This window comes from Chenopodium album, chromosome 3 (assembly GCF_948465745.1).
Source record: "Chenopodium album chromosome 3, dcCheAlbu1.1, whole genome shotgun sequence".
Taxonomy (NCBI): Eukaryota; Viridiplantae; Streptophyta; class Magnoliopsida; order Caryophyllales; family Amaranthaceae; genus Chenopodium; species Chenopodium album.
The window spans coordinates 84,104,499-84,131,251 of record NC_137836.1 but is presented as its reverse complement, the minus strand read 5'-3'; the positions used below and the strand labels follow the sequence as shown (position 1 = coordinate 84,131,251).

The 26,753-nt window shown below is 36.7% G+C and overlaps 6 protein-coding genes and 2 pseudogenes across 6 annotated transcripts; 5 read left to right on the top strand and 3 right to left on the bottom strand.

Moving 5' to 3' along the window:
• Positions 1-27: 27 nt before the first annotated feature.
• Positions 28-4,112, top strand: LOC145624643 (non-specific phospholipase C1-like). The gene is made up of 3 exons (XM_081677722.1): positions 28-1,383; positions 3,046-3,222; positions 3,555-4,112. Exons 1-3 carry the CDS (start codon positions 282-284, stop codon positions 3,866-3,868), a joined length of 1,593 nt encoding a protein of 530 aa, XP_081533848.1. The 5' UTR covers positions 28-281; the 3' UTR covers positions 3,869-4,112.
• A 297-nt stretch (positions 4,113-4,409) lies between these two features.
• On the top strand, positions 4,410-6,770 carry LOC145624644 (ammonium transporter 1 member 3-like). The gene has a single exon (XM_081677724.1). The coding sequence runs from the start codon at positions 5,147-5,149 to the stop codon at positions 6,533-6,535; it is 1,389 nt and encodes a 462-aa protein (XP_081533850.1). The 5' UTR covers positions 4,410-5,146; the 3' UTR covers positions 6,536-6,770.
• A 474-nt stretch (positions 6,771-7,244) lies between these two features.
• LOC145624641 (uncharacterized) lies at positions 7,245-10,996 on the top strand. Its single transcript, XM_081677720.1, has 5 exons — positions 7,245-7,639; positions 7,777-7,886; positions 7,989-8,176; positions 9,016-9,174; positions 10,270-10,996. The coding sequence occupies exons 1-5, from the start codon at positions 7,467-7,469 to the stop codon at positions 10,780-10,782; spliced, it is 1,143 nt and encodes a 380-aa protein (XP_081533846.1). The 5' UTR covers positions 7,245-7,466; the 3' UTR covers positions 10,783-10,996.
• A 173-nt stretch (positions 10,997-11,169) lies between these two features.
• On the bottom strand, positions 11,170-12,686 carry LOC145624642 (uncharacterized). The gene is made up of 3 exons (XM_081677721.1): positions 12,211-12,686; positions 11,866-12,051; positions 11,170-11,775 (listed from the first exon to the last, which is right to left on the bottom strand). Exons 1-3 carry the CDS (start codon positions 12,442-12,444, stop codon positions 11,356-11,358), a joined length of 840 nt encoding a protein of 279 aa, XP_081533847.1. The 5' UTR covers positions 12,445-12,686; the 3' UTR covers positions 11,170-11,355.
• A 5,275-nt stretch (positions 12,687-17,961) lies between these two features.
• On the top strand, positions 17,962-18,838 carry LOC145625546 (protein NRT1/ PTR FAMILY 5.10 pseudogene; annotated as a pseudogene).
• A 66-nt stretch (positions 18,839-18,904) lies between these two features.
• On the top strand, positions 18,905-19,858 carry LOC145625545 (protein NRT1/ PTR FAMILY 5.10 pseudogene; annotated as a pseudogene).
• An 813-nt stretch (positions 19,859-20,671) lies between these two features.
• On the bottom strand, positions 20,672-21,103 carry LOC145625544 (pleckstrin homology domain-containing protein 1-like). Its single transcript, XM_081678554.1, has one exon. The coding sequence runs from the start codon at positions 21,101-21,103 to the stop codon at positions 20,672-20,674; it is 432 nt and encodes a 143-aa protein (XP_081534680.1).
• Positions 21,104-22,470: 1,367 nt separating this feature from the next.
• On the bottom strand, positions 22,471-26,574 carry LOC145620771 (putative NAD(P)H dehydrogenase (quinone) FQR1-like 3). Its single transcript, XM_081675481.1, has 4 exons — positions 26,423-26,574; positions 26,228-26,321; positions 24,449-24,714; positions 22,471-22,863 (listed from the first exon to the last, which is right to left on the bottom strand). The coding sequence occupies exons 1-4, from the start codon at positions 26,446-26,448 to the stop codon at positions 22,638-22,640; spliced, it is 612 nt and encodes a 203-aa protein (XP_081531607.1). The 5' UTR covers positions 26,449-26,574; the 3' UTR covers positions 22,471-22,637.
• Between the last annotated feature and the right edge of the window lie 179 nt (positions 26,575-26,753).

Genomic DNA, 26,753 nt, shown 5'->3' with positions numbered 1-26,753 from the left:
TTACACATCCATCACTCATTCAAATTCAGCCTTCAAAATGTCAATATCACTCAACATTTACATATATAAAAGTCATACCAACAAAAAACAATGGCGTGTTTGTATTAAACTTTTTGGTTAAATTATCTGCAAAATAATACAAGTGCTAGTCAAAGGTATCCAATTACTTTATCTTTCTCCCAAAAAAAGCATCCAAAAAATGTTCATTCCACTATTCTCAACATTATTCCACTAAAAATCACCGTATTCCGCCGTTCACCGAACTCCGGTCACCGGAAAATATGGCTCCTCCAACTTTCTCTCTCCTCCCCATTTTCTCTCTCCTCTTTCTTCTTCTCACTCCTCAATCTTCTTCCTTCCCTTTTCCCAAACCAAAACCAGAAATTCAATCACCCATCAAAACCATCGTCATTTTAGTCATGGAAAACCGTTCATTTGACCATATTCTTGGGTGGCTCAAATCAACCCGACCCGAAATTGATGGGTTAACCGGAAACGAGTTCAACCGGTTAAACTCCTCCGAACCCGATTCACCCCAAATTCACGTCTCAGATGATGCGGTTTTTGTTGACTCGGACCCGGGTCACTCAATCCAAGCTATAACCGAACAGATATTCGGGTCGACCCGAGTAACTGACCCGGCACCCATGAATGGGTTTGCTCAACAAGCTAATTCCATGTCAACCCACATGCCAAAAAACGTTATGAGTGGGTTTAAACCTGAGTTAGTTCCGGTTTACACTGAGTTAGCCAACGAGTTCGCCGTGTTGGACCGGTGGTTCGCATCGGTTCCTGCGTCAACTCAGCCGAATCGGTTTTATGTTCACTCAGCTACTTCACATGGTGCGTCAAGTAATGTAAGGAAAGATTTAATTCATGGGTTTCCACAAAAAACAATCTTTGATTCACTTGATGAAAATGGGCTTAGTTTTGGGATTTATTACCAAAATATCCCTGCTACTATGTTTTTCAAGAGTTTGAGGAAGATTAAGCATATAACTAAGTTTCATAGTTATAATTTAAAGTTTAAATTGCATGCTAAATTTGGTAGGTTGCCTAATTATGTGGTAATTGAGCAAAGGTATTTTGATAAGAACATATTTCCTGCTAATGATGATCATCCGTCGCATGACGTGGCGGAAGGACAGAAGTTTGTGAAGGAGGTGTATGAGACACTGAGGGCTAGCCCTCAGTGGAAAGAAATGGCTTTGTTGATAACATATGATGAACATGGTGGGTTTTATGATCATGTTCCTACTCCTGTTTCTGGGGTTCCTAGTCCTGATGGGATCGTTGGGCCCGAACCGTATTATTTTCGGTTCGAACGGTTGGGAGTTCGGGTTCCGACCATGTTGATTTCCCCTTGGATTGATAAGGGTACTGGTGAGTATTCTTGTTCTGTTTTGCTTTTTTGGTGGGTTTTGTTATCTGACTAGTTTTTGTATTTTTATGTTGTTATGTGACTTATTGAGGTTTATTCTTATTTTTACTGTGATTATGTTAGTAAATTTGTTGGCCACTAGATTCTCCAGTTATACTTCAATGTGAAGTTTGATAGATTGAGGTACATGTTAAGAATGGACTTTAACATTCCATCATGTTATAGTACAACTTAAGTGTAAGCATATGACAGATGTATGATCTCAATCCTTTATCATTTGTACCGCGGAGTAGGTGTTTATGATTTTGCCGACACTCTTCACCTTTTGATTTCATCACTTAATATGTTTTTTGGTACGTGTTAACTAGTGAATTTATGAGCAAAATTGTGACAGTGTAACCAACTGATATATTACTATATTAGCATGCTGGAGTGAAGATAACTGTTTATTTTAGAGTTGGTGAAGATAATAGGGTTGAAGTTGCACTTGGTAACGAACGAATTCGGACAAACTTTGTGGGGATAGGAGTTGTTTGTTTTTTATTAGAGTGTATATCTTTCTAAATTAAGTTCAACATAATCTGCGAATTGTTGATTAACGATGGCAGCATTTGTAGTTAATGTGTTTCATTAAGACCTGATCCAAATCTTGCACTATTAGAGTAGATTGGGTGTCAACTGTCAAGTACTGACTGTTGTGTGTTTAGATAGCAACTCCTTCCCTATGGTTCAGGCTATATAGTACAGAGTGTAGTTGTTTCAGGCCATTCCTATGTAATGTAAGGCTTTTTATAATGGAAGCTTTGCTGGATTAGTGGAGTGTGTAGTGCAGTAGATTCTTGCTTGTACATGACAGCATGCCATGTTGGTTTTTTTTTTTTTTTTTTTTTTTTTTTTTTTTTTGGTGCTGAACAAAATTCTACCTAGCTCTTAGTCTTAGTCTGTTTGCGTACGTGCTTGCCTTTTTATCCAAAAGAGTTTAATTTCAATATAGACTCTTTATTCACTCAAATGTCTTGTCTTTTATGTTGCCAACTAGTATTTGACTTGGACCCCCACAATGTAGTTTGAAAGTTAGCTTGTGACAAAGTTTTGGCTTCTTGCTAAAGTCATGACATTATGACAATTTAGTGTTGATAATACCCAGCAGCTTTGGTAATTGGTATTTGGTATTTAATGGTAATTTTTATTATGATTGTGTATTGTATTTTGCAAGCGGGGTGCCCTAAAAAATTGAAGGGATTTGGATTAGACGGGAACAGAAAAATAAAAATAAAGATAAATTGTGCATAGTAATTCTTGAAATGATAGTTACTTGTTGCTTATTTTTGGATGGTTGCATTTTTCTATTTGAGAAGCATTTGCAATATGTCTTTTTTCTTCACATAATAGCTACTTTGGACTTTTGGTTGCTTATATATGTAAGGATTACATTACTATCTTAGCTTGAGTTTTGTAATAATGTTTGAATTCAAATTAGGTTCTGTATAAATTTGGCATATGTTATGGTACATTATGGCTGCCCCTAATAATAGACATGAACTACTGCAGCTTTTTTATATAGTGAAGCGTGAAACTGTCTTGAATTAGTGAATTTTATTTTATCTTATTCTCCATAGTGTCCAAAAATGGAGGAATAATTTGTTCATTATGGGTTGCTGCAGTGATCCGAAAGCCTGATGGACCTACTCCAACATCTGAATTCGAACATTCCTCCATTCCCGCTACTGTGAAGAGACTTTTCAACTTAAAATCGGAGTTTCTTACTAAACGAGATGCCTGGGCTGGAAGCTTTGAAAAGTACTTTTATCTGCGTGACACTCCACGTGAAGATTGTCCAGGTTAGTTAGAATCCTTTTACTTTCCTCCTAATCAAGACATAAATGTTAAAAAAATATACTAATAACTATAGAGTTCAAGTTGTCCCAATAATTCATATAACTATGTTGTGGGCTTCTGTGAATTTCATATAACTAAAGAGTTCAAGCCTCTGTACTGTACTCTTGTTACGTGGTGCTTGATAAGCTGTGCCATTCATTCATAACAGAATTTGATGATGAGCCTTTCAGAAACCTAAGATTTTGTAGCTGGTGCTGTCTCATGTTTTGTTTTGACTATTGAGTATCTATTGATAACTTTCTAAATTGCAAATATGTGTGGATCCCTAAAACAGAGAAACTGCCGGAGGTTAAGAGATCACTAAGGCCATTTGGAGCCAGAGAAGATGCAAAACTTTCAGAATTTCAGATGGAATTAATACAACTTGCTTCACAGCTTAATGGTGACCATGTTCTTAACACTTACCCGGATATTGGAAAAAATATGACTGTGAATGAAGCCAATCAATATGCAGAGGATGCAGTGCATCGATTTTTAGAAGCTGGGAAAGCAGCTATTAAAGCTGGAGCTGATGAATCAACTATTGTCACAATGAGACCGTCTCTTACCAGTCGGACTTCTGGTGGTAGCCTCAGCAGCTATCAATAGAACCATTGTTTCTTCTAAGTTACACTTTGTGAATATATTTTTATACTACGATCAAATGTACTTTTATGCAACTTTTGCTAAGAATTTAGTAGGAAAAGAGCATTGAAGAATATTACTATCATGTAAATATTACATCATATTGAAACAGTCTTCTTGTCTCTGGGAGAGGCATGCTTCTGAGTTCAGAGGCAATGGAGCATCTGTTGTGATTTGTCTATATATATTAGATTGAGATTTCAAGCTACTAAGGTATGTTCCTTATAGACCTTATTCCATCATCTATAATTTTCATATATCGTTCTCCAACTATAATGCCCTGTTGAAGATCATGAAAATGTATTTGATGTTCTGTAATTAACATATTCCAAAGCATCTTCTTTTGTTTGATTTCCTGTTGGCTCCATATGCAGTTTATAAGGTACTGAAGATCATGAAAATTTGTTTTGCTGGTATCTTATCAAATTTATTGGGCCCACTTTATCCCTTAGTGTCATGTGGTTCAGTTTTACTTTATTTGTGTAAATATGAAAATGATATTATAAGTGTTGGTCACTTATAGCTCAATAGCTGATGCAGTAATCTGAGGGGGTTGATTAGAGAGTTTCGCTTTTGTTTCTTGTCTATAATCTCTATATTCCCCCATAAGGACCTTTTTTTTTCTTTCTGCAAGTCACTAAAACTGCCCCAAGATATGCAGGTTATTACTTTTATTTGCGATTTAAAGTCTGTCTCGTGTATTTGTCTATCATACCTTGTAGATGTGAAATATGCAAGCATTAGTTGTATAAAGAAATTAGGTAGCGCTGAGTTTGGTGCTTTCGAGTTCTGATGTATGAATGGTTTGATGATGTAAGAGAAATTATGAGGGTTAATTTTATCTGATTTTCCTGGAGGGTGTAGTTTCATACCCAAATTGGTCTTATAGTAGTAATTGTACACCAGCTTTACAAAGGATAAGAAAAATTCATGTTTGGGGCTCCAATGATTTTGGAAGTGGCCCCAATTTTTAGCTTTGGATTTACTTCCTTTTAACAACTCACCCCAAAGCTAGTGGTCAAGTTGCTGATATTTAACTGTCATTCTCACACTCTCCTATCAATCTTACATAATTCCTACAGCCACCATTCAACTTGTTGATCACCATAACCCCAAAAATGTAATCCATCTGTAACCTCATCATTTCTGTCTCTTCTAGTGCCAAATTCCTTTTATAGTTCCATACTTGAAATTCTCCAATCACCAATCACTTCTATCTTTGTGCAGTCTCTCAAATCCGTGATGGCAGTTTCATGGGAACAGAGTGTTACAAGCTCAATAAACGCCATATATCTCCTCTTCTCAGCCTACCTTGTTTTTGTAATGCAGCTTGGATTTGCTATGCTATGTGCAGGTTCAGTCCGTGCTAAGAACGCCTTGAACATAATGCTCACCAATGTTGTTGATGCTGTTGTAGGCAGCCTCTCGTACTACCTCTTTGGTTTTGCTTTCGCCTTTGGAACTGGCCCTGGATCCAACCCTTTCATCGGTACACATTTCTTTGCTCTCGAAGGTGTGCCTGATGGTGAATATGACTATAGTTTCTTCCTCTACCAATGGTCATTTGCCATTGCAGTTGCTGGGATCACCAGTGGCTCAATAGCTGAGAGAACACAGTTTGGTGCTTATCTCATTTTCTCTTTCTTTCTTTCTGGATTTGTGTACCCTATTGCAGCTCATTGGGTTTGGTCTTCCAGTGGTTGGCTTAGCCCTAGTTCTGCTAATCTGTTTCTTGGTTCAGGGGCTATAGACTTTGCTGGAAGTGGTGTGGTTCACTTGGTTGGTGGTATTGCTGGACTTTGGGGCTCCATTATTGAAGGACCGCGGGTTGGTCGGTTTGATGCATTTGGGAAGCCTGTTTCCATAAAAGGTCACAATGCAACTCTAGTGGTTCTAGGTACGTTTTTGCTGTGGTTTGGTTGGTTTGGGTTCAACCCAGGCTCTTTTGGTGAGATCCTAGTAGCATACCCAACCACCACTGACCAAGGTAATTGGACTGCCATAGGACGGACTGCTGTTACCACCACATTGGCAGGTTCAATGTCTGGAATAGTTACCCTGTTTGGAAGACGTCTGTTGATAGGTCATTGGGATGCACTAGATGTTTGCAATGGTGTCCTTGGTGGGTTTGTTGCCATAACATCCGGTTGCTCAGTGGTTGAACCATGGGCTGCTGTTATATGTGGGTTTGTGGCAGCTTGGGTCTTAATTGGACTCAACATGTTGGCACTGAAACTGCATTTTGATGACCCATTAGAAGCAGCTCAATTGCATGGCGGGTGTGGAGCCTGGGGTTTGATCTTTACAGGCTTGTTTGCCAAGGAAGAATTCTTAATCCAGGTTTATGACTCCGGCGTTGGTGGCATCTCTCGTTCTTCTGGCCTCCTGCTGGGTGGGGGTTGGGGCTTGTTCGGGGCTCAAGTAACCGAGCTTATAGTGATTGCTGGCTGGGTTAGTGTGACTATGGGCCCACTGTTTTACATCTTGCATAAACTGAGACTGTTAAGGATATCTATTCATGAAGAAGTTGCTGGTCTTGACATATCTAGCCATGGAGGCTATGCCTACCATAACCAAGATGAAGATGAACGTCCACAGCGTTATAATGACTATATACAGATGCGCAACTAGTCTTGAACTTGTTTATCAGAAGCTTATCAGCTCCTATCTTTCATCAATGATTGCCACTTAATTCTTATGTTTTCCCGGTCTTTCCTGCTGCAGATGTATATTGCATGTCTACAAGTTGAAATTGTGTTTAGTGTCTATAGCTTGTTATTAGTGTGTAAGTGTGTAAATTTTGTAAATGATACCCTTCTTATATTTCTAAATAAATTTTACTCCGTAGTAAACGATATTAATTCTAGTCAAATTTTATAATATCACTTTGTAACATGCCATTAGATTGTTGTCCTTTGGATTGGTGATACACTGATACTGATTGAACAATTGTAAGCTTGAATTGAGCTCAATTGTGAAGTGAACTTACACCTATCATTGACTTGGTCTACTTACGGTAAATTACAAGGATGGTCCTTTACCCTATCACAGGAATAAGGGCTATGAGGAATCGAACTCCCATCACTTAAGAGGGAGATGGAGGGACTAACCATCCCTTCCATCTCCTCATTCCTCAAAGGCCAACCTCTTATTAGCAGTACAAGCTAAGGCCTAAGAGTATGAGCTTTATTTAAACAAATCGAACTTTCTTATTATGGTCTCTATTAAAAAAATTTAAATAACATAAACAAATTTTAACCAAACTCTAACTAAAAAATTGATCAAGAACTGTCGCGTATATGATGATACATTATTGGGTGAAATTCAACTCGACTCGACTTGACATCAAATTTGATACTCCTAGCGTTATAGATTTACAGTACACATCGTCATATGGTGTTACGGAGTACGGAATATAAACTTATAAAGAGACGAAATATTAACATTTCATCGCGGGATTTGGGGTTTTAAAATTCCCCCAAATTGAAAAACCCTAGAATTTCTCAACTCCGATTACTCTTCACTTCTCTTGCAATTTTCAGCTCTGAGAATCAATTGCAAGATGAATCCATTAACATTAGTGAAGAGAATTCAAAGTATAAATGCTAAAGAAGCTGATTTAGGGATTTCAGATGAAGCTTCATGGCACGCCAAGTACAAAGATTCTGCTTACGTTTTCGTCGGCGGCATTCCTTACGATCTCACCGAAGGCGATCTTCTCGCCGTTTTTGCTCAGTACGATTTTTATTTCATTTTTTATTTGAATTTTTAATTAATTTTACATTTTTGTTTGATTAATCGATTTGTATTGCTATTTTTTTATTTTATTAATTTTGATTTTTTTTTTTTTTTTCCGATTGGATTTTGTGAAGATATGGAGAAATTGTAGATGTTAATCTTGTACGAGATAAAGCCACTGGAAAATCGAAAGGTTTTGCATTTGTTGCATATGAGGATCAAAGAAGTACAACTCTAGCTGTAGGTGAGATTTTCTCTATTGTTATTATCGTGTTTCGAATTCGAGTGAGCTGAATGTAAGGTTTGAATGAGTTCAAGTGTTTAATTTTGTTGTTTTGGTCTGCAGATAATTTGAATGGTGCTCAAATTGGTGGCAGAACTATTAGGGTTGATCATGTTGCTAAGTATAAGAAAAAAGAAGAGGAGGATGAGGAGACGGAGAGGCAGAAGAGGGAAGAACGAGGAGTTTGTCGTGCTTTCCAGAAAGGCGAGTGTAAATATGGTGATGCGTGCAAGTTCTCTCACGACGAGCAAGTATGATTGTTTACCAAGTTTTATAAGTTCATTTCTGTTGGTTATGCTGTAAACAGATTGATCATTTATCTGTCTGGTTATTTGTGCCTGTGAAATTCATTGACAACTTGCTGAGCTGCTGCAATAAGCTTTGATTTCATTGTTATATTGCGCATTCGTAGGATCACTAGCATGTGTGTGTTTGGGAGATAGTCCTACTGCATAGCTTGCTGTTTATTTGGGGCTTTCTTTTAACAGGTGAACCTGTGCTTCTTGTAAGCTTTACACTAGTAGGATTAGCTTAAATTTTGGTTAATTAAACCATTTTCCAAAATTTTATCTGTATCCTTGAAATTCAACAATCTTATTGCCACCGGAACCACTAAAAGGAAATTGGAAGGTTCACCAATGCATATGGATCTATTGGTAAAATTGAATTAATTGAGGGTGGGGACCCGTCAAAGATTATTCTAGAGGCCTTCTGGTGGTCGTGAACTTACTACTAATAGTGAGTGACTAATGAATAAAGCCTAAAGAGGTAGGATGGGAGATTAAAGTATAAAGAGAAGAAATTTACTTAGTGAAAGCTGTGTTAATGGAAGATCAGGGTATAGACAGAGTTTATATCAATTCACCAAGTTATTGTTTAGAAGTTAGAGAATAGGTTATCTATCAAATAGATGGTTTCAGAAACATTAATGCTTTAAGTGATTGAGTAGGAGTAAACTCAATCATATTAGACTATGTTGTTGGTGGTCTTTTGGTTCCTAACATCCCATGTGTCCCTTTTTAATTATTAGCAATTGATTCATCTGTTGCATAATCTCTCTTTTTTTATCTAATTGCACCTTTATCTGTAGAGAGCTGCAGACACTGGATGGGGTCACGAAGAAGATAAAAAGTCAAAGTGGGAAAATGACAAATCATCCTACCCTAGGAGAGAACGGGGTGTTTGTCGTGCCTTCCAAAAGGGTGATTGTACGTATGGAGATTCATGCAAATTTTCTCACGATGAGCAAGTATGTTTGTAGTTTTATCTTCAATCTGGCTGTTTGTCTTTTTCTTTGAAATATTGCATGATTTTACTGGCTGGCTTTGTAGATAGAACAGGAACCCTTATGCACCATTGGAGACATCCTTCTGTAATTCCGTTAATGAACTCATCATTTAAAGTGTGTTTGGGTAATATTAAGGGAAGGAAAAGAAGGGGAGGGAGGTGAAGGTGAGGGAAGGGGGAGGAAGAAGGATGAGTTTTCCTTCCAAATCTCTCCAATGTTGGAGGGATCATTTTCTTAGCATTTAATCCCTCCATTTCTCTCCCCTCCAGTTCCCTTCATCCATAAGTTGTTATCCAAATGAAAGATACTCCCTCCCTTCATTTCTCTTCCCCTCTTTTCCCTCCACCTCCTTCAATCCAAACACACTGTTTGTCTTTATAATATATCATACAATTTTAGACTTCATGTGTTTCCTGATTTCCTCTGTTTGTTGAAGAAAACTTCCTGGAACATCTCAGAAGTTGCACTGATGAATCCTACTGTTTTTACTCTGTAGCTTATTGTTTATTTGGGGCTTTCTGTTAACCGGTGGGTCTTTGCCTTTTTAAATATTTTGACTTGTGAATTTAGTTAAATTTTGGTAAAGTGAACACCTTTCTTACCATTTAAACATATCCCTTGAGCTTGACAAACCTATTTTTCACCATCAAAGGGAAATTGGAAAGGTTGCTAATTCCAATGGATCTCTTGGTGAAATTGAAGTAGGGGGTGGATTCATCAAAGAGAATTCTAGATGCCTTCTAGCGGTGGTGTACTATTATTGGATATGCCTAAAGGAGTGGAATAGGAGACTGAAGAGTAAGTAGAGGACTTTCATCACCTGGAAGTTCAGGGCATAGTTCATCATTTTGAATGTAGAAAAAAGATGCATACCATATACTGTAGAGGATTTCATCAACTTTAGAGTTTAGACTATTGCTGTAGGTGGTCTTCTCCCTTCATTCCCCATGTGTCCTTATCCAGTTTCAACTGTCAATTAATTTGCTGCATACTTATATCTTCTTAGCTTTACTGGCAACTGGAATTTATTTATTTTAATTGCACAAATTTCCATAGAGAGCTGCAGACACTGGATGGGGTCCTGAGGAGGATAAGAAGTCAAAGTGGGTGAATGACAATCGTTCAAAGGATAATAAAAGATCACGGGATGCTCCACCTAGTTATGGTACAGAGCGGAAAAAACCTGATGTTTATGGCGGAAGAAGTTCTGGAGGAAAGGAAATTGCTGACAAGAAAGTTGAAGATGGTTTTGACACAAGAGACAGGGGCAAGCGATCAGAATACAAGGATGATCGAGACAAGCGACCACTTGAAAGATCGAGGTATGAATCTGAATCAAAATCTAGAGATGATTATGACAGAAGGGGAGAAAAATGGTCAAGGAGGAGTGATACACAACCTTCTGTGAGGGATTCGCAAAATGAGAAAGACAGGGATAGAGATAGGGATAGGGAGAAACGGTCATCCTATACTAGGGATTCTTCCCCTCAACGTCATAGAGACAGGGATGCTGGTGATCAGCGCCGAGCCAGACGTGATGAAGATTACCATAGATCTCAGAGAAAATAGGAATTTTAACTTGTGTAAGCTTTCTAGGACCAGCATGATTTTCCCTCTTTTTCTTATAACGAGGATAAAGCATTGCTTCTCTGTTACATTGATGTATACATTGTACTGTTACTTGCTTTATTAGTTTCTCCCTCAATTTTGGGATAGTAAATGATTCTGTTAAAGCTAATGGCGTCTGCTATGATAAAATACTGACATTATTGATTTTCTGACATTTTCTCGCTGTTGTCTAAAGCGCTTTATGCTTTTGGAGGAGTGTTTTTAGCACTGTTAAGGTTTCTATTGTCACCCACTTGACGAGAGGAATGCTAAAAATTAGTTTGGAGAAATGTTAGTTGTTGAAATTTGGAGAATATTTGCAGTTAGGATTCTAGGATCAATCTGCACACTGTGACATTGTAATTTGTAAACGTTATCAATTAATGGCTTGTTTCCTCATAACAAAGGGAAATTTTATTGCTACCAGTATTCATACTTCTTAATCAAAATGGTACATCTGCAATATGCTTTATTCTTGTTTCCAGGTGCATCAGCACCAAGTTTATTCTCGGTGAGAACTAACTTTTAGTTTTTCTAAGCATTTTCTTCTTTAGAAGATGATACTAGCTGAGTCAAGCCTGGCACAAGGACCGGACCTTCATCGAGAGGAACCAAATTCCCTTCGTCTCCTAGTTCAGCTGAATTTAAATCTGCCTTTGCCTGTCTTTCAAAACCTTTTCCCACTGCCACTTCTTTTGTCGGGGCCATTTTGTCTGAATCTGGAATAGATGGTTCCTCCAATGTGTTAAGCATAAGTTCTTCATTTTCTTCGGTAGCTTGTTGCTCTTCACTTATATTGTGCGCTTCTGCATTATCCCATTCTTCTGTCACAGTTATAACATTCTTGGTCTCCCATGCCTGGAAACTCCTGTCTGGACCAGGTTGCCACATGATTTCACCCATGCTATTCTTATGCAAGACTTTGTACTGGATAGGCTTCCCAACCGGCAATTCCTAACAAACACGGGAGGAGAAAAGGAAAATCAATCGCAATTTTTTGGTTGCTTATTTGCATATGTATATCCAATTCCTATAGACTCTTACCAAAAACAGACTCCAGATGTGGCCTTCTGACCAGTTGAATGGTATGGCCTCTGATGGGTTCCATGACCCCAGAATTGGGTCATCGCCTACTATAAGAATTTGATCGCCAAATTGGCACTCTTTCTCCACCTGAAATTTCACACAAACCGACTTGTAGAGCTCTGTTGTTTCAGCTCCTGCTCCAACCTACAAAGCCGAAGTTATAAGATACTTGGATTAAGTTCATCTCTCAAAAATGCTGTGCTTTTCTTTCATAAAATGAAAAAAAGTACACATCCCTAGTGTACTAGAATAAGGTACTAGAAGAAGGAAAACAGTAATATTGAATTAGAGAGAAGAACTAACCTCTGACTGTAACAATGAGTGACAGTGAAACACTTTCCTAGTTGGAGATAAGCTTAGTTGAGGAAGATTGACACAATGTTGCATCATTCTAATACTGTCATTTGCTGCAAATTTCCTTGCAAGTTTTACAGTCTTTGGCAACAATACGGATGTTCTTTGCTCATTTACGATGCGACAAGAATCGGCTCCAAACATCTTGGCAGAATAAGCAGTTTGCGATCCCATCACTTTCATTATGCAATTCAAACTGGTGTAGAGAAAGTATAGAGGGTTGAAGCCTTGAAGGAGAGGTTGCTTGCTACTGTACAGCTCAGTAAAAACAGCTTTTTTTTCTGGCTAGAGATTTCTGGGAGTTAGTAATTTATCGTTACTTGAAAACTAACAAAGGTACAGCTTCAATTATGAAGTTGAATCTAGTACTTTGTTATATACTACTTGCAAAATAAATTTCTTGGGAAACATGTTTCACGAATTTTGCTAAATCTACTATCTACCACAAATCTTAAAGTAAGGCACTGGTTTATTTTGCTCCCCACTTGAATACCACAATTTTGTTCCTTAGTTGAACTCCACTAATTTTTAGGTGGTTTTTATATTTATTTTAAAAACACTAATTTTAGCTTCTTCTGTTTTTTTTTTTTTTTTTTTTTTTTTTTTTAACTGTATTTTCTAATGAATTATTCAACTTTGAACATGAATCTAGTTGATAAGAATTTTTATCCAAGTGACTTCCTTTTTACTCGCTATATAATTTTATAATAAGGGTGGAAAAGTGAAGAGAAAAAATTATTGTGTGTGTAACATTTGTGAAACTATTTTCAAAGATAATGAAAGATAAAAACATTTACCTAACTAAATAAAGCAAGCAAAATGGGGAACTTGATCATATGAAACGGTTAAGCTATATATCATTGTTTACTTTTTATTGAGGAATATATATATCATTGGTTACTTCACATTTAGAGGGTCCATTTATAAGTATAAATTGTTAAAACAAATACAAAGTGTTAGGGTATCTAGTCATATGAAAATATGAAATAGTAGAGCTGTCAATTTGGACAATTCGAATTAATTCCATAACCTATGCGGGTCGGGTTTGGGTTGGGTCATGCTTGAGTTGGGTCACGACGGGTCATACTTCTTATTGGGTTTGGGTAGGGTTAATAACAGGTCGGGTTACATTCAGGTCGGGTGAACAATATGTCAGGTTTAATTCGGGTTTTCATGGGTTAAAACGGGTTAGGGTAATTCTCGCGTTCGAGTCGGGTTCGGTTCAAGTCAATAATTTGAGGGTTAGAATCAAGTTGGGTCATTCTCGGGTTTGAGTCGGGTTCGGTTCAAGTCAATAATTTGCGGATTATTATCAGGTTGGGTCATTTTCAAGTTGGGTCATTCTCGGGTTCAAGTCGGGTTCGGTTCAAGTCAATAATTTGCGGGTTATAATCAGGTTGGGTCATTTCCAAGTAGCGTCATTCTCGGATTCAAGTCGGGTTATGTTCAAGTCAATAATTTGCAGGTTACAATCAGGTCGGGTCATTTCCAAGTCAGGTCATGTTCGGGTTCAACTAACTATAAATAGATAATTATCATTTTTATCAAGCTAATTATTTCCTTTAACTATAATATATATGGCAATATACTAGGGAACTATAGTCTATAATTTAGGAAGATAATTATATCCTTTGACCATACAACAAATATATACTATATTTCACTCTTAAATTTCAGGATGATGCTCCTTTCTTTTGCTGGCCTAGAACGACTTGGTCTCCCTAGACAAAATGCTTTGATCAACAATAATAAGGTGGTCTAAATTGCATTTAAGGTGATTTGAAATCGGGTTAGGAATAATTTGGGTTGAATTTAGGTCGGGTTAATAATAAGTCATGTTAATTTTGAGTCAAGTTAGTAACAGATCGAGTTGAAATTTTGGATCGGTTAAGTAATAAGTCTAATAAAATTCAGGACGGGTCAATAACAAGTCGGGCTTAATTTGGGTCAGGTCAATAACAAGTCGGGTTGATTTCGGGTCATGTTTGTAACAGGTTGGGTTAATTTCGGGTCGGGTTGAAATCAGGTCAGGTTAGTAACAAGTCGAGTTAAATTTGGGTTTCGACGGGTTAAAACGAGTTTAGGTCAATTTCGGTTCAAGTCGGGTTCGGTGCAAGTTCATTAAATTAGCCGTTGTAAACCAGTAAATTGGTCGTTAAAAGGCAAATTAATGGGTCCACCCACCCAATTGGACTCCCAGAGAATATTAGGGGCCATGATAAATATTTCGTCAATTTTTATACCGGGCAAAAAAAGTCAAAAAAATCCAAAATTAAAGGCTAATATCCACGCTTTTCAAGAAATTTTAGAGGTTTCGGGCCCGGTGTCGCAAAGTCTTAAGATTTAGGGAATACATCTGCGGGACATATATATATAATGCCGTTTGGAACCATATATGATCATTATATGTTGTCATAGTTGTTCGTGGTAGGCTTGAGTTAATGACATCGGTGCAAGTTGTAAACTGGTAAATTGGTCGTTTAAAGGCGAATTGGATGGTTTCACCCACCCAATTAGACTCCCGGAGGATATTAGGGACCATGGTAAACATTTCGTCAATTTTTATTTTCGGGCGATAAAAAGTCAAAAAACTCCAAAATTAAAGGCTAAGATCCACGTTTTTTGAGAAATTTTGGAGGTTTCGATACCCGGTGTCGAAAAGCCTTGAAATTTTAGAGGATAGATCTTGAGGTCATATAATGTCGTTTGGAACCATTTATGATCATTATATGTTGTCATAAATGTTCGTGGTAGGCTTGAGTTAATGAAATCGGTGCAAGTTGTAAGCTGATAAATTGGTCGTTTAAAGGCAAATTGGATGGTTCCACCCAGCCAATTGGACTCCCGGAGGGTATTAGGGACCATGGTAAACATTTCAACAATTTTTATTTTCGGGCGATAAAAAGTCAAAAAAATCCAAAATTGAAGGCTAATATCCACGTTTTTTGATAAAATTTTGGAGGTTTGGGGCCCGGTGTCTAAAAGCCTTTAAAATTTAAGGAATACATCTTGGGGGTTATATAATGCAGTTTGGAATCATATATAATCATTATATGTTGTCATAAATGTTCGTGGTAGGCTTGAGTTAATGAAATCGGTGCAAGTTATAAATCGGTAAATTGGCCTTTTAGAGACAAATTGGATGGTTCCACCCACCCTATTGGACTCCCGGAGGATATTAGAGACCATGATAAGCAATTTGGCAATTTTTATTTCCGGGTGAAAAAAAATTTAAAAATTGAACACTAATATCCACTTTTTTGAGAAATTTTTTAGTGTTTAGGGCCCGATGTCTAAAAGTCTTGAAGATCTGGGGAATATATCTTGGGGTCATATAATGTCGTTTGGAACCATATGTGATAATTATTTGTTGTCATAAGTGTTCGTGTTAGGCTTGAGTTAATAAAATCAGTGCAAGTTGTAAATCGGTAAATTTGCCGTTTAAAGGCAAATTGGATGGATTCACCCACCCAATTGGACTCCCGGAGGATATTAGGGACCATCGTAAACATTTCGGCATTTTTTATTTTCGGGCGATAAAATAAAGTCAAAAAATTCCAAAATTAAAGGCTAAGATCCACGTTTTTTGAGAAATATATGAGGTTTCGAGACCCGGTATCGAAAAGTTTTGAAATTTTAGGGGATACATCTCGGGTTCATATAATGTCGTTTGGAACCATTTATGATGATTATATGTTGTCATAAATGTTCGTAGTAGGCTTGATTTAATAAAAAACAGTGCAGGTTGTAAATCAGTAAATTGGTCGATTAAAGGCAAATTAGATAGATATACCCACCCAATTGGACTACCGGAAGGTATTAGGGACCATGGTAAAAATTTCGGTAATTTTTATTTTCGAGTGAAAAAAGTCACAAAATTCCAAAATTGAAGGCTTATATCCACGCTTTTTGAGAAATTTTGGAGGTTTCGGGGCACGGTGTCGAAAAACCTTGAGATTTTAGGGAATAGATCTCGGGGTCATATAAAGTCGTTTGGAACCATATATGATCATTATATGTTGTCATAAATGTTCGTGGTAGGCTTGAGTTAATGAAATCGGTGCAAGTTGTAAGCTGATAAATTGGTCGCTTAAAGGCAAATTGGATGGTTCCACCCAGCCAATTGGACTCCCGGAGGGTATTAGGGACCATGGTAAACATTTCAACAATTTTTATTTTCGGGCGATAAAAAGTCAAAAAAATCCAAAATTGAAGGCTAATATCCACGTTTTTTGATAAAATTTTGGAGGTTTGGGGCCCGGTGTCTAAAAGCCTTTAAAATTTAAGGAATACATCTTGGGGGTTATATAATGCAGTTTGGAACCATATATGATCATTATATGTTGTCATAAATGTTCGTGGTAGGCTTGATTTAATGAAATCGGTGCAAGTATTAAACCGGTAAATTGGTCGTTTAAAGGCAAATTGGATGGTTCCACCCAACCAATTGGACTCCCAAAGGATATTAGGGACCATGGTAAAAATTTCGACAATTTTTATTTCCGGGCAAAAAAAAGTTAAAATTTTCTAAAATTAAAGTCTAATATTTACGCTTTTTGAGAAATTTTGGAGGTTTCGGAGCCTGGTTTCGAAAAGTTTTAAAATTTTATGAAATATATTTCGAGGTCATATAATGTCGTTTGAAACCATATATGATCTTTATTTGTTGTCATAAATGTCGTTATACGCTTAAGTTAATGAAATTGGTGCAAGTTGTAAACCGGTAATTTCGCCATTTAAAGGCAAGTTGGATGGTTCTACCAACCCAATTGGAATCCCGAAGGGTATTAGGGACCATGGTTAAAATTTCGGCAATTTTTATTTTCTGGCGAAAAAAGTCAAAAAATTCCAAAATTAAAAGCTAATTATCCACGGTTTTTGAGATATATTTTGGAGTCTTCGGGGCTTGGTGTCTAAAATCCTTGAGATTTTAGGGGATAAATCTCGGGATCATATAATGCCGTTTGGAACCATATGTGATCATTAAATGTTGTCATAAATGTTCGTGGTAGGCTTGACTTAATGAAATTGGTGCAAGTTGTAAACCGGTAAATTCGTTGTTTTAAGGCAAATTGGATGGTTTCACCCACCCAATTGAACTTCCGGAGGGTATTAGGGACCATGGTAAACATTTTGGCAATTTTTTTCAAGGATAATTATTCGCAGAAAAACTCCTAACAAATTATTATTGAATTTATCTTTAGGTGATTTTAAGAGACAAATGTCAATAGAGTTTTTTTTTTTTTTTCTTTTTCATTATTAGCACAAATGCACAATTATGAGAATAATAAAACCTTTGTGGTATAGCCGTATAGGAGGTTTTATTAGGTTTTATTTATGTGAAAACAAGAACAAGAGAAAAAATATACCGATTTTAAACCCTGATTTCTTGTAAAATTGTAAGGCTCATAAACCTAGTATTGATCACAAGTAGCAAGCACTTCCTAAATATAGCAAGCGAGAAATGTTATATGAGTGGAAGTGAATTATTAAAGTGAAGTTGACAACTTCATAAATCTCTTTGTGCATGTTTTTCCATTCTCCGTAACTAACGGTTTGTCCTTATGAAAATTGTGCACAAGAAATAATCACCTACATTTACAATTCTGATCACATCTTAACAACATTATTGTTATAGTTGTGTTTAATTCACAATAACAGTGTTCTTCCTATACTCATAAACTTGCACTTATAATTCTAATGGAAGAACAACAACGATACAGCACGGTAAACACCGTGCCTGGCTACGTCAACTATAGGCATCGTCCTGCTGTAAGATCAAGGCATGGAAGTTGGATATCAGCCTGGTTTCTCATCTGTATGTAGTTTAATTTTAACCAGCCTTTTTCTTGTTTTTGAATATATGTGTAACTTAATAAGCGTGATTTTTATTGTTTAAAGGGTCAGAGGTAGCGGAGAGTGTTGCTTTTTCTGGAATCTCAGGAAACTTGATGGTTTTTTTGACGGATAAGTTAGGAGAGTCTACGGCAATGGCAGCTACGAATATCAATGCTTGGAAAGGGGTTGGTTTTATCCTTCCTATCGCGGGTGCTATAGTTGCTGATACTTGTATGGGCAGATACTTAACCATTGTTGTTTCTTCCATCATTTATATCATAGTAAGTATCACTTCAATTCATATATTATACATAGTCCTAGATGTAATCGAGGGCAGGGTGGTTTGATGTTTTATTGTCAAGTTTGTACTATGATACAAATGCACATAAAGTTGCTAATTATGTACTTGTATGTTTTTATGTTCATTTCAATTGGGATGGCTTACCAGGGGCTTGGCTTGATAACTTTGTCAACGGCGCTACCTACCCTTATGAAGGGTGGCGGCAATCATGAATTGTTGCAGAAAATAATGTTCTTTGCTGCCCTGTATCTGTTTGCTCTTGGCAGAGGCGGGCAGAATCCTTGTATACAGGCTTTCGGAGCAGATCAGTTTGATGGAAACGATCCTCAAGAGAGCGAAGCCAAAAGCTCTTTCTTTAACTGGTGGAACTTTGGTGTTTCTATTGGTGCTTTGCTAGGTCTAGTAATATTGAGCTATGTCGAGGACAATCTCAGTTAGGGCCTAGGATTCGGAATCCCTTGCATTATCATGGTCTTTGGCACGGGCTTGTTCTTGCTGGGAACTATGACTTATCGGTTTCCTCTAAAAGTTGAAACCAAAAATCCATTCAGAAGGATTGGAAGGGTATATGCAAAAGCAGCAAGAAACCGAAATCTTGATCATCCTTTTCCTGAGCAACGACCCACTCGTAGACAGCTGAGATGCCTCGATAAAGCCTTAATTGTACGTGAAGATGATGTGGATGGAGGTTGCAGCGAAGAGGAAGTAGAAGAGGCGAAGGCAGTCCTTAGGCTATTTCCCATATGGGCAATGAGTTTTGTGCTAGCCATTGTGTATGCTCAGAGTGGGACTTTTTTCATCAAACAAGGCGATACAATGGATAGAATGATTGGATCCAAGTTACAGGTACCATCAGCATCCTTACAGGGTCTCATGAACATCACTATGCTTATCTCAGTACCTATTTATGACTATGTGTTCGTGCCAGTAGTCAGAAGACTAACCGGAAAACCTAATGGAATAACAATGCTTCAAAGAATTGGAATCGGGTTGTCCATAACCATTCTTACAATGGGAGTTAGCGCGATAGTAGAGAGAAAAAGGCTAGAGCTTGCTTCGCGACATGGACTGCTTGATTCGCCAACAGCAACCATACCAATGAGTGTTTGGTGGTTGCTTCCGCAATATGTGTTGTTCGGATTCACAGTTTTATTTGCCTTGGTTGGCCTTCAAGAATTTTTCTATGACCAGGTCCCTAATGAATTGCACAGCGTTGGACTGGCTATCACTTCAAGTATACAAGGTTTAGGATACTTTTTGTGTAGCCTCATTGTATCGTTCGTCACCAAAGCAACCAAAATAGGTGGGAGAAAGGGTTGGATTACTGATAACTTGAATCGCTCACACCTTGATTACTACTATTGGTTGCTTGCTGGTATAAGTGCCGTAGATTTGGCTCTTTTCGTCTATTTTGCTAAATCATACAAATACTACAAACAAAGACATAGCTTCGAATGAGACAGACGATATCACAATGGTGTCAACTCCTTTGAGCAATACGGTCTCTCCCCAAGACTTAAACAAACAAGGGTCATATGTGAAGGTGTCGAAATGTCACTGCATCCCAAAATTTTATGGAAATTGTAAGGGCAAAATGTGAATACAAGGTCAAAATGAGTTAGCTTACTCTCTCCAAAAATCTACCATAGTTTTGATGTAGTATGGTTGATTTTCTATCTAATATTACAGCTAATGACAAATGTAAATATATATACAAAGTATTTAGTAATCAAACACATGAATACATATACTCCCCTCAAGTAGATAATATAGAAAATCTTTCCTCCCATGGTGGTGTGTGACAGTGATTTTTACTCTGTCAGTTACTAATTTAGATTATAAATTATACTATTAGTCTATTAATCAAAAATCTACCATAGTTTTGATTATGAAACGATTGAAACAAAATAGAGAGAAAAATGTCTAATCGTTACAAATAATATGAAACGGAGGTAGTATTAACCTATTACGAGTAAATAATAGTCCCGGTGCCACAGGTTAGATAATAGTCCTGGTGCCGATTTGACCTCATGTTAGTGATCAACTGAAAACTAGCACAAATTACCAACACAAAAACCAAAACCCTAACAAACTTGTCAATTCCCTAATTCAACACCAAAATTCAATCAATAAAGAAGAAACAAAAAGCAAAATTAAACCACAATCAATCAATCCAAAGACATACTCAATAATAAAAATATCATTATTATTAAAGTAAGAGTAATTAAAAAAAAAAAAAAAAAAAAAAACTTTACAAATAATGAAAGAAAATTAACGACGAGAATCATAGTCAACGACCTCGGAATCAGTGACAGATCTAGAGTGCTGAACTATACATCGACCAATTGAATTAATCCATTCTTCCTTCTCTTTATCAGAATCTGCAATGAAGTACATCGTACAACCGTCCGAGGTTGCGATCTCAAACGAAAAGGGTTTATTTAGCGTATCCTCGGCACCTTTCACGGTCAGGCAACGGCCCACTTCGATAACGCCGCGTGGAACAGAGGTGCGGGTGACGGTTGATTCTTTGAACCACAAGAGCTTCCCTTGTTTGAGGACGAACCAACGGCGTCTCCAGGTTTTGATGTACTCGCCTTGTTTGTTGAGCCACCCGACCCGTTCTGGCTCAGCCCAGAATTCTAGGCCCATGTAGTCTTCCGGGTTTGGGCCCGACCCTAAAGCTCTCAATATGGTATCCATTGATTGATTTGTTCGAGGTTAGTTTCAGATGATTGAGGAGAGAGAAAGAAGAGAGAGAGAGTTGTTTTAGGGGTTTTTCTTTTTGGTTGGAAAGATTGATGAAGGTGTTATTGAAAGGAGGAGAGGTTTTGGTGTGTTGTGCCGGTCACGTGATTACATACGACGTCGTTTTTTGGCTTTTGTTTAGGGATTCGTTTTTACCGGGGAGAATAATAGAAACCAATGCTTTGGGTTGAAGGGGAGAATCAATGCGATCCATATATATAATGCATGTAGAATGTCACATAAGCATATCATATCGTAATTTTATCCCATAGAATTTTGATTGATTTAAGATGCCGTATATAATTAGATTTTAAGATAAAATAATTTATGAGTTTGATTAAGATACGAACATTTAAAAATAGAGGGTAGATTTTACGAGTGACTTATGTATAATCATATGTATTGGATGTATATTTTTTTATTTGAATTTCTATGGTTTAATGCACATAATTGATTCAGCACGGGCCTGGTCCACTAGGTGTGTGGGCCGCTAGGGCTGGACTTTTTTTTTAGGGGTAAGGGGTGGGTCCCACCTTAATTTCCTATCACAGGAATATCAAGGGTGTATTACCGTATTACCCACAAGGGGGGGGGGGGGGGTAATGAGCCTCGAACCCGGGAAACTCCCACAGGAACCGAAGCCTAGCTTCACCTGAGCTATGGGCTTCTTGCTCTTTGTGAAGCCAAGATAGAGTTGTGAACTTGTGACAAATTCAAGTTTTAGTTGACAAAAACAACCTAATTCTGCAACACAACTACATAACCTATTAAAATCATCTTATCTTGTCTAGGTGATCCACATTATTCAGTCTTGATGTGCTGTTGACAGCTAGTTATATGTAATCTTAACAAATATTTTCATCACCAATTATTCTTTTTCTAATTTACTAAACGATTATATCCAAGCAAATCATATTATCCATCTATCAGTCCAGAGAAACATTCATGGTGACCTCTCATCTATCATTACTTCTCTTGGACTTCTCATAGGTCAAGTTAGGAAGCAATCAAACAAAGCAATTACTCGTAATAAAAAAAGCTTCTAATTTCTGATCACTGCTTGTAATTTCGTACTATCATAAGCGTAAAATACACTTATACGTACTTATGGAGAGTGATCAATTGCCTTCCAATATTCAATTTAGATCAATACTTGGATTATATCTAAGGACATTATCCCTAGACAATTCAAATGTAGTTTTGGAATATACGTAGTACTTGAGATTGTCTCATTTTATCATAGGAGAGTGGACAAGAGTTTCTACCCGTCACATTGGACAAAAGATGATGTAAACAACATTGCCCTTAGAATAGAATAATAAAGAGTGTTTTTTTAATACTGCATCAGAATGAAGATTTGATTCTTTATTTTCAAGAAATATAATTCAACAGAATACAGATTTGGAAAAAAATTCCAATTTTACACTTGGTATGTTATGGTGTTATATACGTTTACGATGATTGATGAGCATGTTGCACAAACAGGGGTTTAACTTTTGAGCTTCTTTGCAACCTCGGCAAGATACTTACCTTGATAAAATGCTTGCTGAAGTTCCAGCTCCGATGGTTGACGAGATCCGTCTCCTGCAAATGTTCCTGCACCATATGAAGAGCCTCCCTTCACCTCTTCCATTTCAAACATGCCCTTCCCAAAGGTGTATCCCAGAGGAACATATAGCATGCCATGATGAGACAGTTGAGTCACGGCTGTGAATCTGTTAGAACAAGCAACAAATTCACAAAATTCTAGTTAATCTAACAGGAATTTCACATTAAGCTACAATTACATCAAAATTCCACAAGTCAATGCCTCCTATCAAGCAAATTAATACTTATGCTCTTGTATAATGATAGATTTTTAAAAAATAGCGAACTTTTACAAGCAAGAAGACATTACACAATTTGTTAAATTAGACACAAATCAAAATACACAGAAATAGGAAAGTTGTGGATGTATACATACTATCCTGATTTCTTTCCTAGGATTATAGCAAAGAAGGTAACCAATAATTAGCAAAGCAAGAACTAGCTATCATGCCTCAGACTATAATTACGGCATTCACTAATACTCCTCCCATCAAGAACAGATTATCAAAGGCAGAATTTAATTAAAAGACCTTTTTAATAATTTCTCTATAAGTCAGTGTGTGTGAGCAAAGCTCACACCTTATAGCTTTACACTTTCGCTCCTCTACCGTATTCAAAGATTCATTCTTTGGAAGCTAGGCACGCGACTTGATAGTGGAGGCACAAGACAAACAAAGAATAGCAAGGTCATTCTTACAAACCCCTCATCATATAACATTGATGAGGATGTTTTTGCAAAGTCAATTAGAAACCATTACTGAATTCTATTTTAGAAAAAAAAAAATGACAACTTCGTTCTAGACATTATAAAAAGAGTAGAGTACACAACTGTTAATCTGTTATACTTTGGACAAAAGACCAAGGATATAGCTTAGACTTGTAGAAGAAAATCAGGACAAGTTTGGGTGCAAATATGAGTCCTAGATTGGTTAAATCAAGGTGTTTCTCTATTTGGTCCAAATTGAAGTGCACATTTAGCGATCATACAGATCATATGAACACATCAGCAGATGAGGATAAAAAAAATACCAGGTAGCTAATAGAAGACGTGAAATGTGGCTCTTATTATGGTAATTTTATAGATGATTTTAATGTTAATACTGGACAAGCTGTGAGCTTATATGAAATAAAGGTGAATTGGACAGAAATTCTCAATCTTGTTATTGGAGCTTTTATTTTGAAGCTCTGTAGAGCACATTTGCATCATTTTTGGAGAAAATTTTGCAAACCAAATAATGGGAAATACATGCCTTATTTATCATAGTGCAAAAGAAAGTATAAGCAGATTGTAAGAGGAATAGTCCAAACAGAACTTAGCTCAAAGAAGGATAATCAACCCAGTCTGCTGCAGTTATTAACAAAGAAGGATAATCAAACCAGATCAATAAGGTAATGATGTGCATTACTCTTCTAGAGGAAAATGCACATTATACAAAAAGTTCCATAATCCACCAAAGTCTCAACTCAAACAATGCAAGTCAGCAGCCTTTATAGCTCTTTAATTTCACACAGTAAATAGACTGACAAATTGAGATTATGCATCTTAAGCCAAATATGTCAATCCACTAAGTTATCATAAAATAGCAACTATATCATTCATGTTAAAGGTTTTTTTTTTTTTGGCAACAGCATGTTAAAGTTAAAATTAACATACAAAAGTATGCATTGTTTTCTCATGCCCCAAGGCTACAATAGTGTTTATAGGGAACTTACGCAGAGTTTTCCTGGCCTCCACCATAGAATCCAGTACTCCAAAAGATGCCAGCAGGTTTACCCGCAAGTGATTGAGATTTCCATAAGTCATGTGTGGAATCAAAAAAGGCCAGAAATTGAGAAGGCATCATTCCGAATCGAGAGGGAAATCCAAAAAGAAACCCATCTGCATCCACTAGGTTTTCTGGTTTGATTTCTGTAACATCACTTGGTCTTGGAGGAGCCTTCATCTTTTCCAATATCCTTTGGGGAAGTGTCTCGGGCACCTATTCAAACAGCTACTAACTAATTAGTAATGGATATGACATCAACATTGCCCAATAACCTCCAAAGATCCTCCCACCCCAGCTAGGACAAGAAAATCAAACATTCATAGCTATATCTATCCAAATATAGAGTCATTGTTCAAGTCAACCTATAATTTGATACATACGTTACATAATGATCAATTGATTGTTCAGAAAAAGTAAAATTAAAATTAATAAAACACTATGCAGACAAACCTATGCATCAACTACAAAACAAAATTCAAATATACAAGATGTTGCTGAAAGCCATCAATATGCCAAATTTCTTAAATGGACCTGGTTCACACTAATTTATTGTGGACCACTAATATTAGAGAAAGTATGGTTGTTTTATTAACAAAAAAAGGGTCACTATAATTTTAAAAAAGGTCACTATGTTGAAATAAAAATCATTTTGGTAATATATAGGCCTAAGTGGTTATTTTTGTAATGAAATATTTTATATACCGATCAATATGAATAATAAAGGCCACTATGCTAAAATTAGGGTAATAGCGTCGTATTTCAAGTTCACAATATTATTAAACGTTGTAGTAGTTTTAATAAAGGTTACTATGTTAAAAATAAGGTTACTATGTTAAAAATAATGGTCACTATATTCAATATAATGTCAGTTGCGTGTGTATAGACCTCGGGTCCACAATAATAAATTATTGTGGACCAAGTCCACGCAAGTCTTTTTGAAATTTTAGTTCATTACATTGCAAAAATTGCTGGGTTATTAGTTCTCCCTAAGCCTTTAACCCACAATACAAGTTCAACTTATCTTCCATATCCATATGATCAGCACATTAAAATATTGATGCATTATTACTTATCAGTTTAAAGTTTCAAGGCTTTCAACCATTAATATTACTTAATTTGGAATGAAAGGAAATACTTGTACTAATCAACAACATTACAGTTAGCTGATGTTGGTTGAGAATAATTGATGTTGTACAATCCCAATCACCCAAAAATCGGAAATTTCGTAGATACAAACTACAGGTAGGCAATTCTGGGAAAATAATGAATATGTAGGGTTTGTAATTCAGTTCTTCTCAACCAGACATACATGTCTTAATCAACTAACACAGGGAAAACACTAATAATGCAATAGATGAGAGTTCTATTCATTTCAACCAAAAACCCAAGTGGGGCTAATTGATTAATCACGAAACGCGGAAGTATTACAAAGATCATAACTATCATCCGGACAGAATTGAGCTAACTACACTAGCATGAAGTGCAATGAATGAAATTGAGCTAAATGTACAACATACAACCAAGGGAAATAAAAATTGCAGAATTAATTTATACTTGATAGTTGATAAAATAACCAACTAAAAGGGGGAAAATATGGTTAGGTCTAGGGTTCCCAAATTAAATGCTAAAATTTTAAAATTCCCACAAAATCAAAGGTCAAATTTACAGATAAGATATAATTATTGAAATGGGAAGAAATTAAAAGGGAAATTAGAAAAGAAAATACCAGCCATAATGAAGCTTCAACATCTTCAACTGAGCTAGCTCCTCTGTGTACTTCTCTAGCCATAGTTTCGACATGCCCAAATACAGAGTAAAACCTGAGGAATTTGAGAAATTGGAATTGAAATCGATGACAAAAATTTCATGAAAATGAAGAAGAAATTATGCAGTAGAAAGATTTTTGAGGAGAGAAACTTACACAACGTAGACTTTGGTAGTAGACATTGCTGCAATTCTGCAATAATGGAGAAGAAAAAGAACAACAACACACTGTATTGAAAATATTTTGGATGGCCTAAATATATACGTAACGTGAGTGTGAATTGAGAGTATTTAGTTTTGGGGTTGTTTGGGAACTTTGAAAGGGGCATTCTGGAAAAGCGACTAATTATTTCTCGACTTATTGAGGTTGTTATTCGCTAATCATAAATTTAGTGTTTCCCGAGTCATGTTTTAAGCGTGTGGAAATGAAATATTAGACATTAATTATATTTAAGGACATGCAAACGCGGTCCATATAAATAGTTATA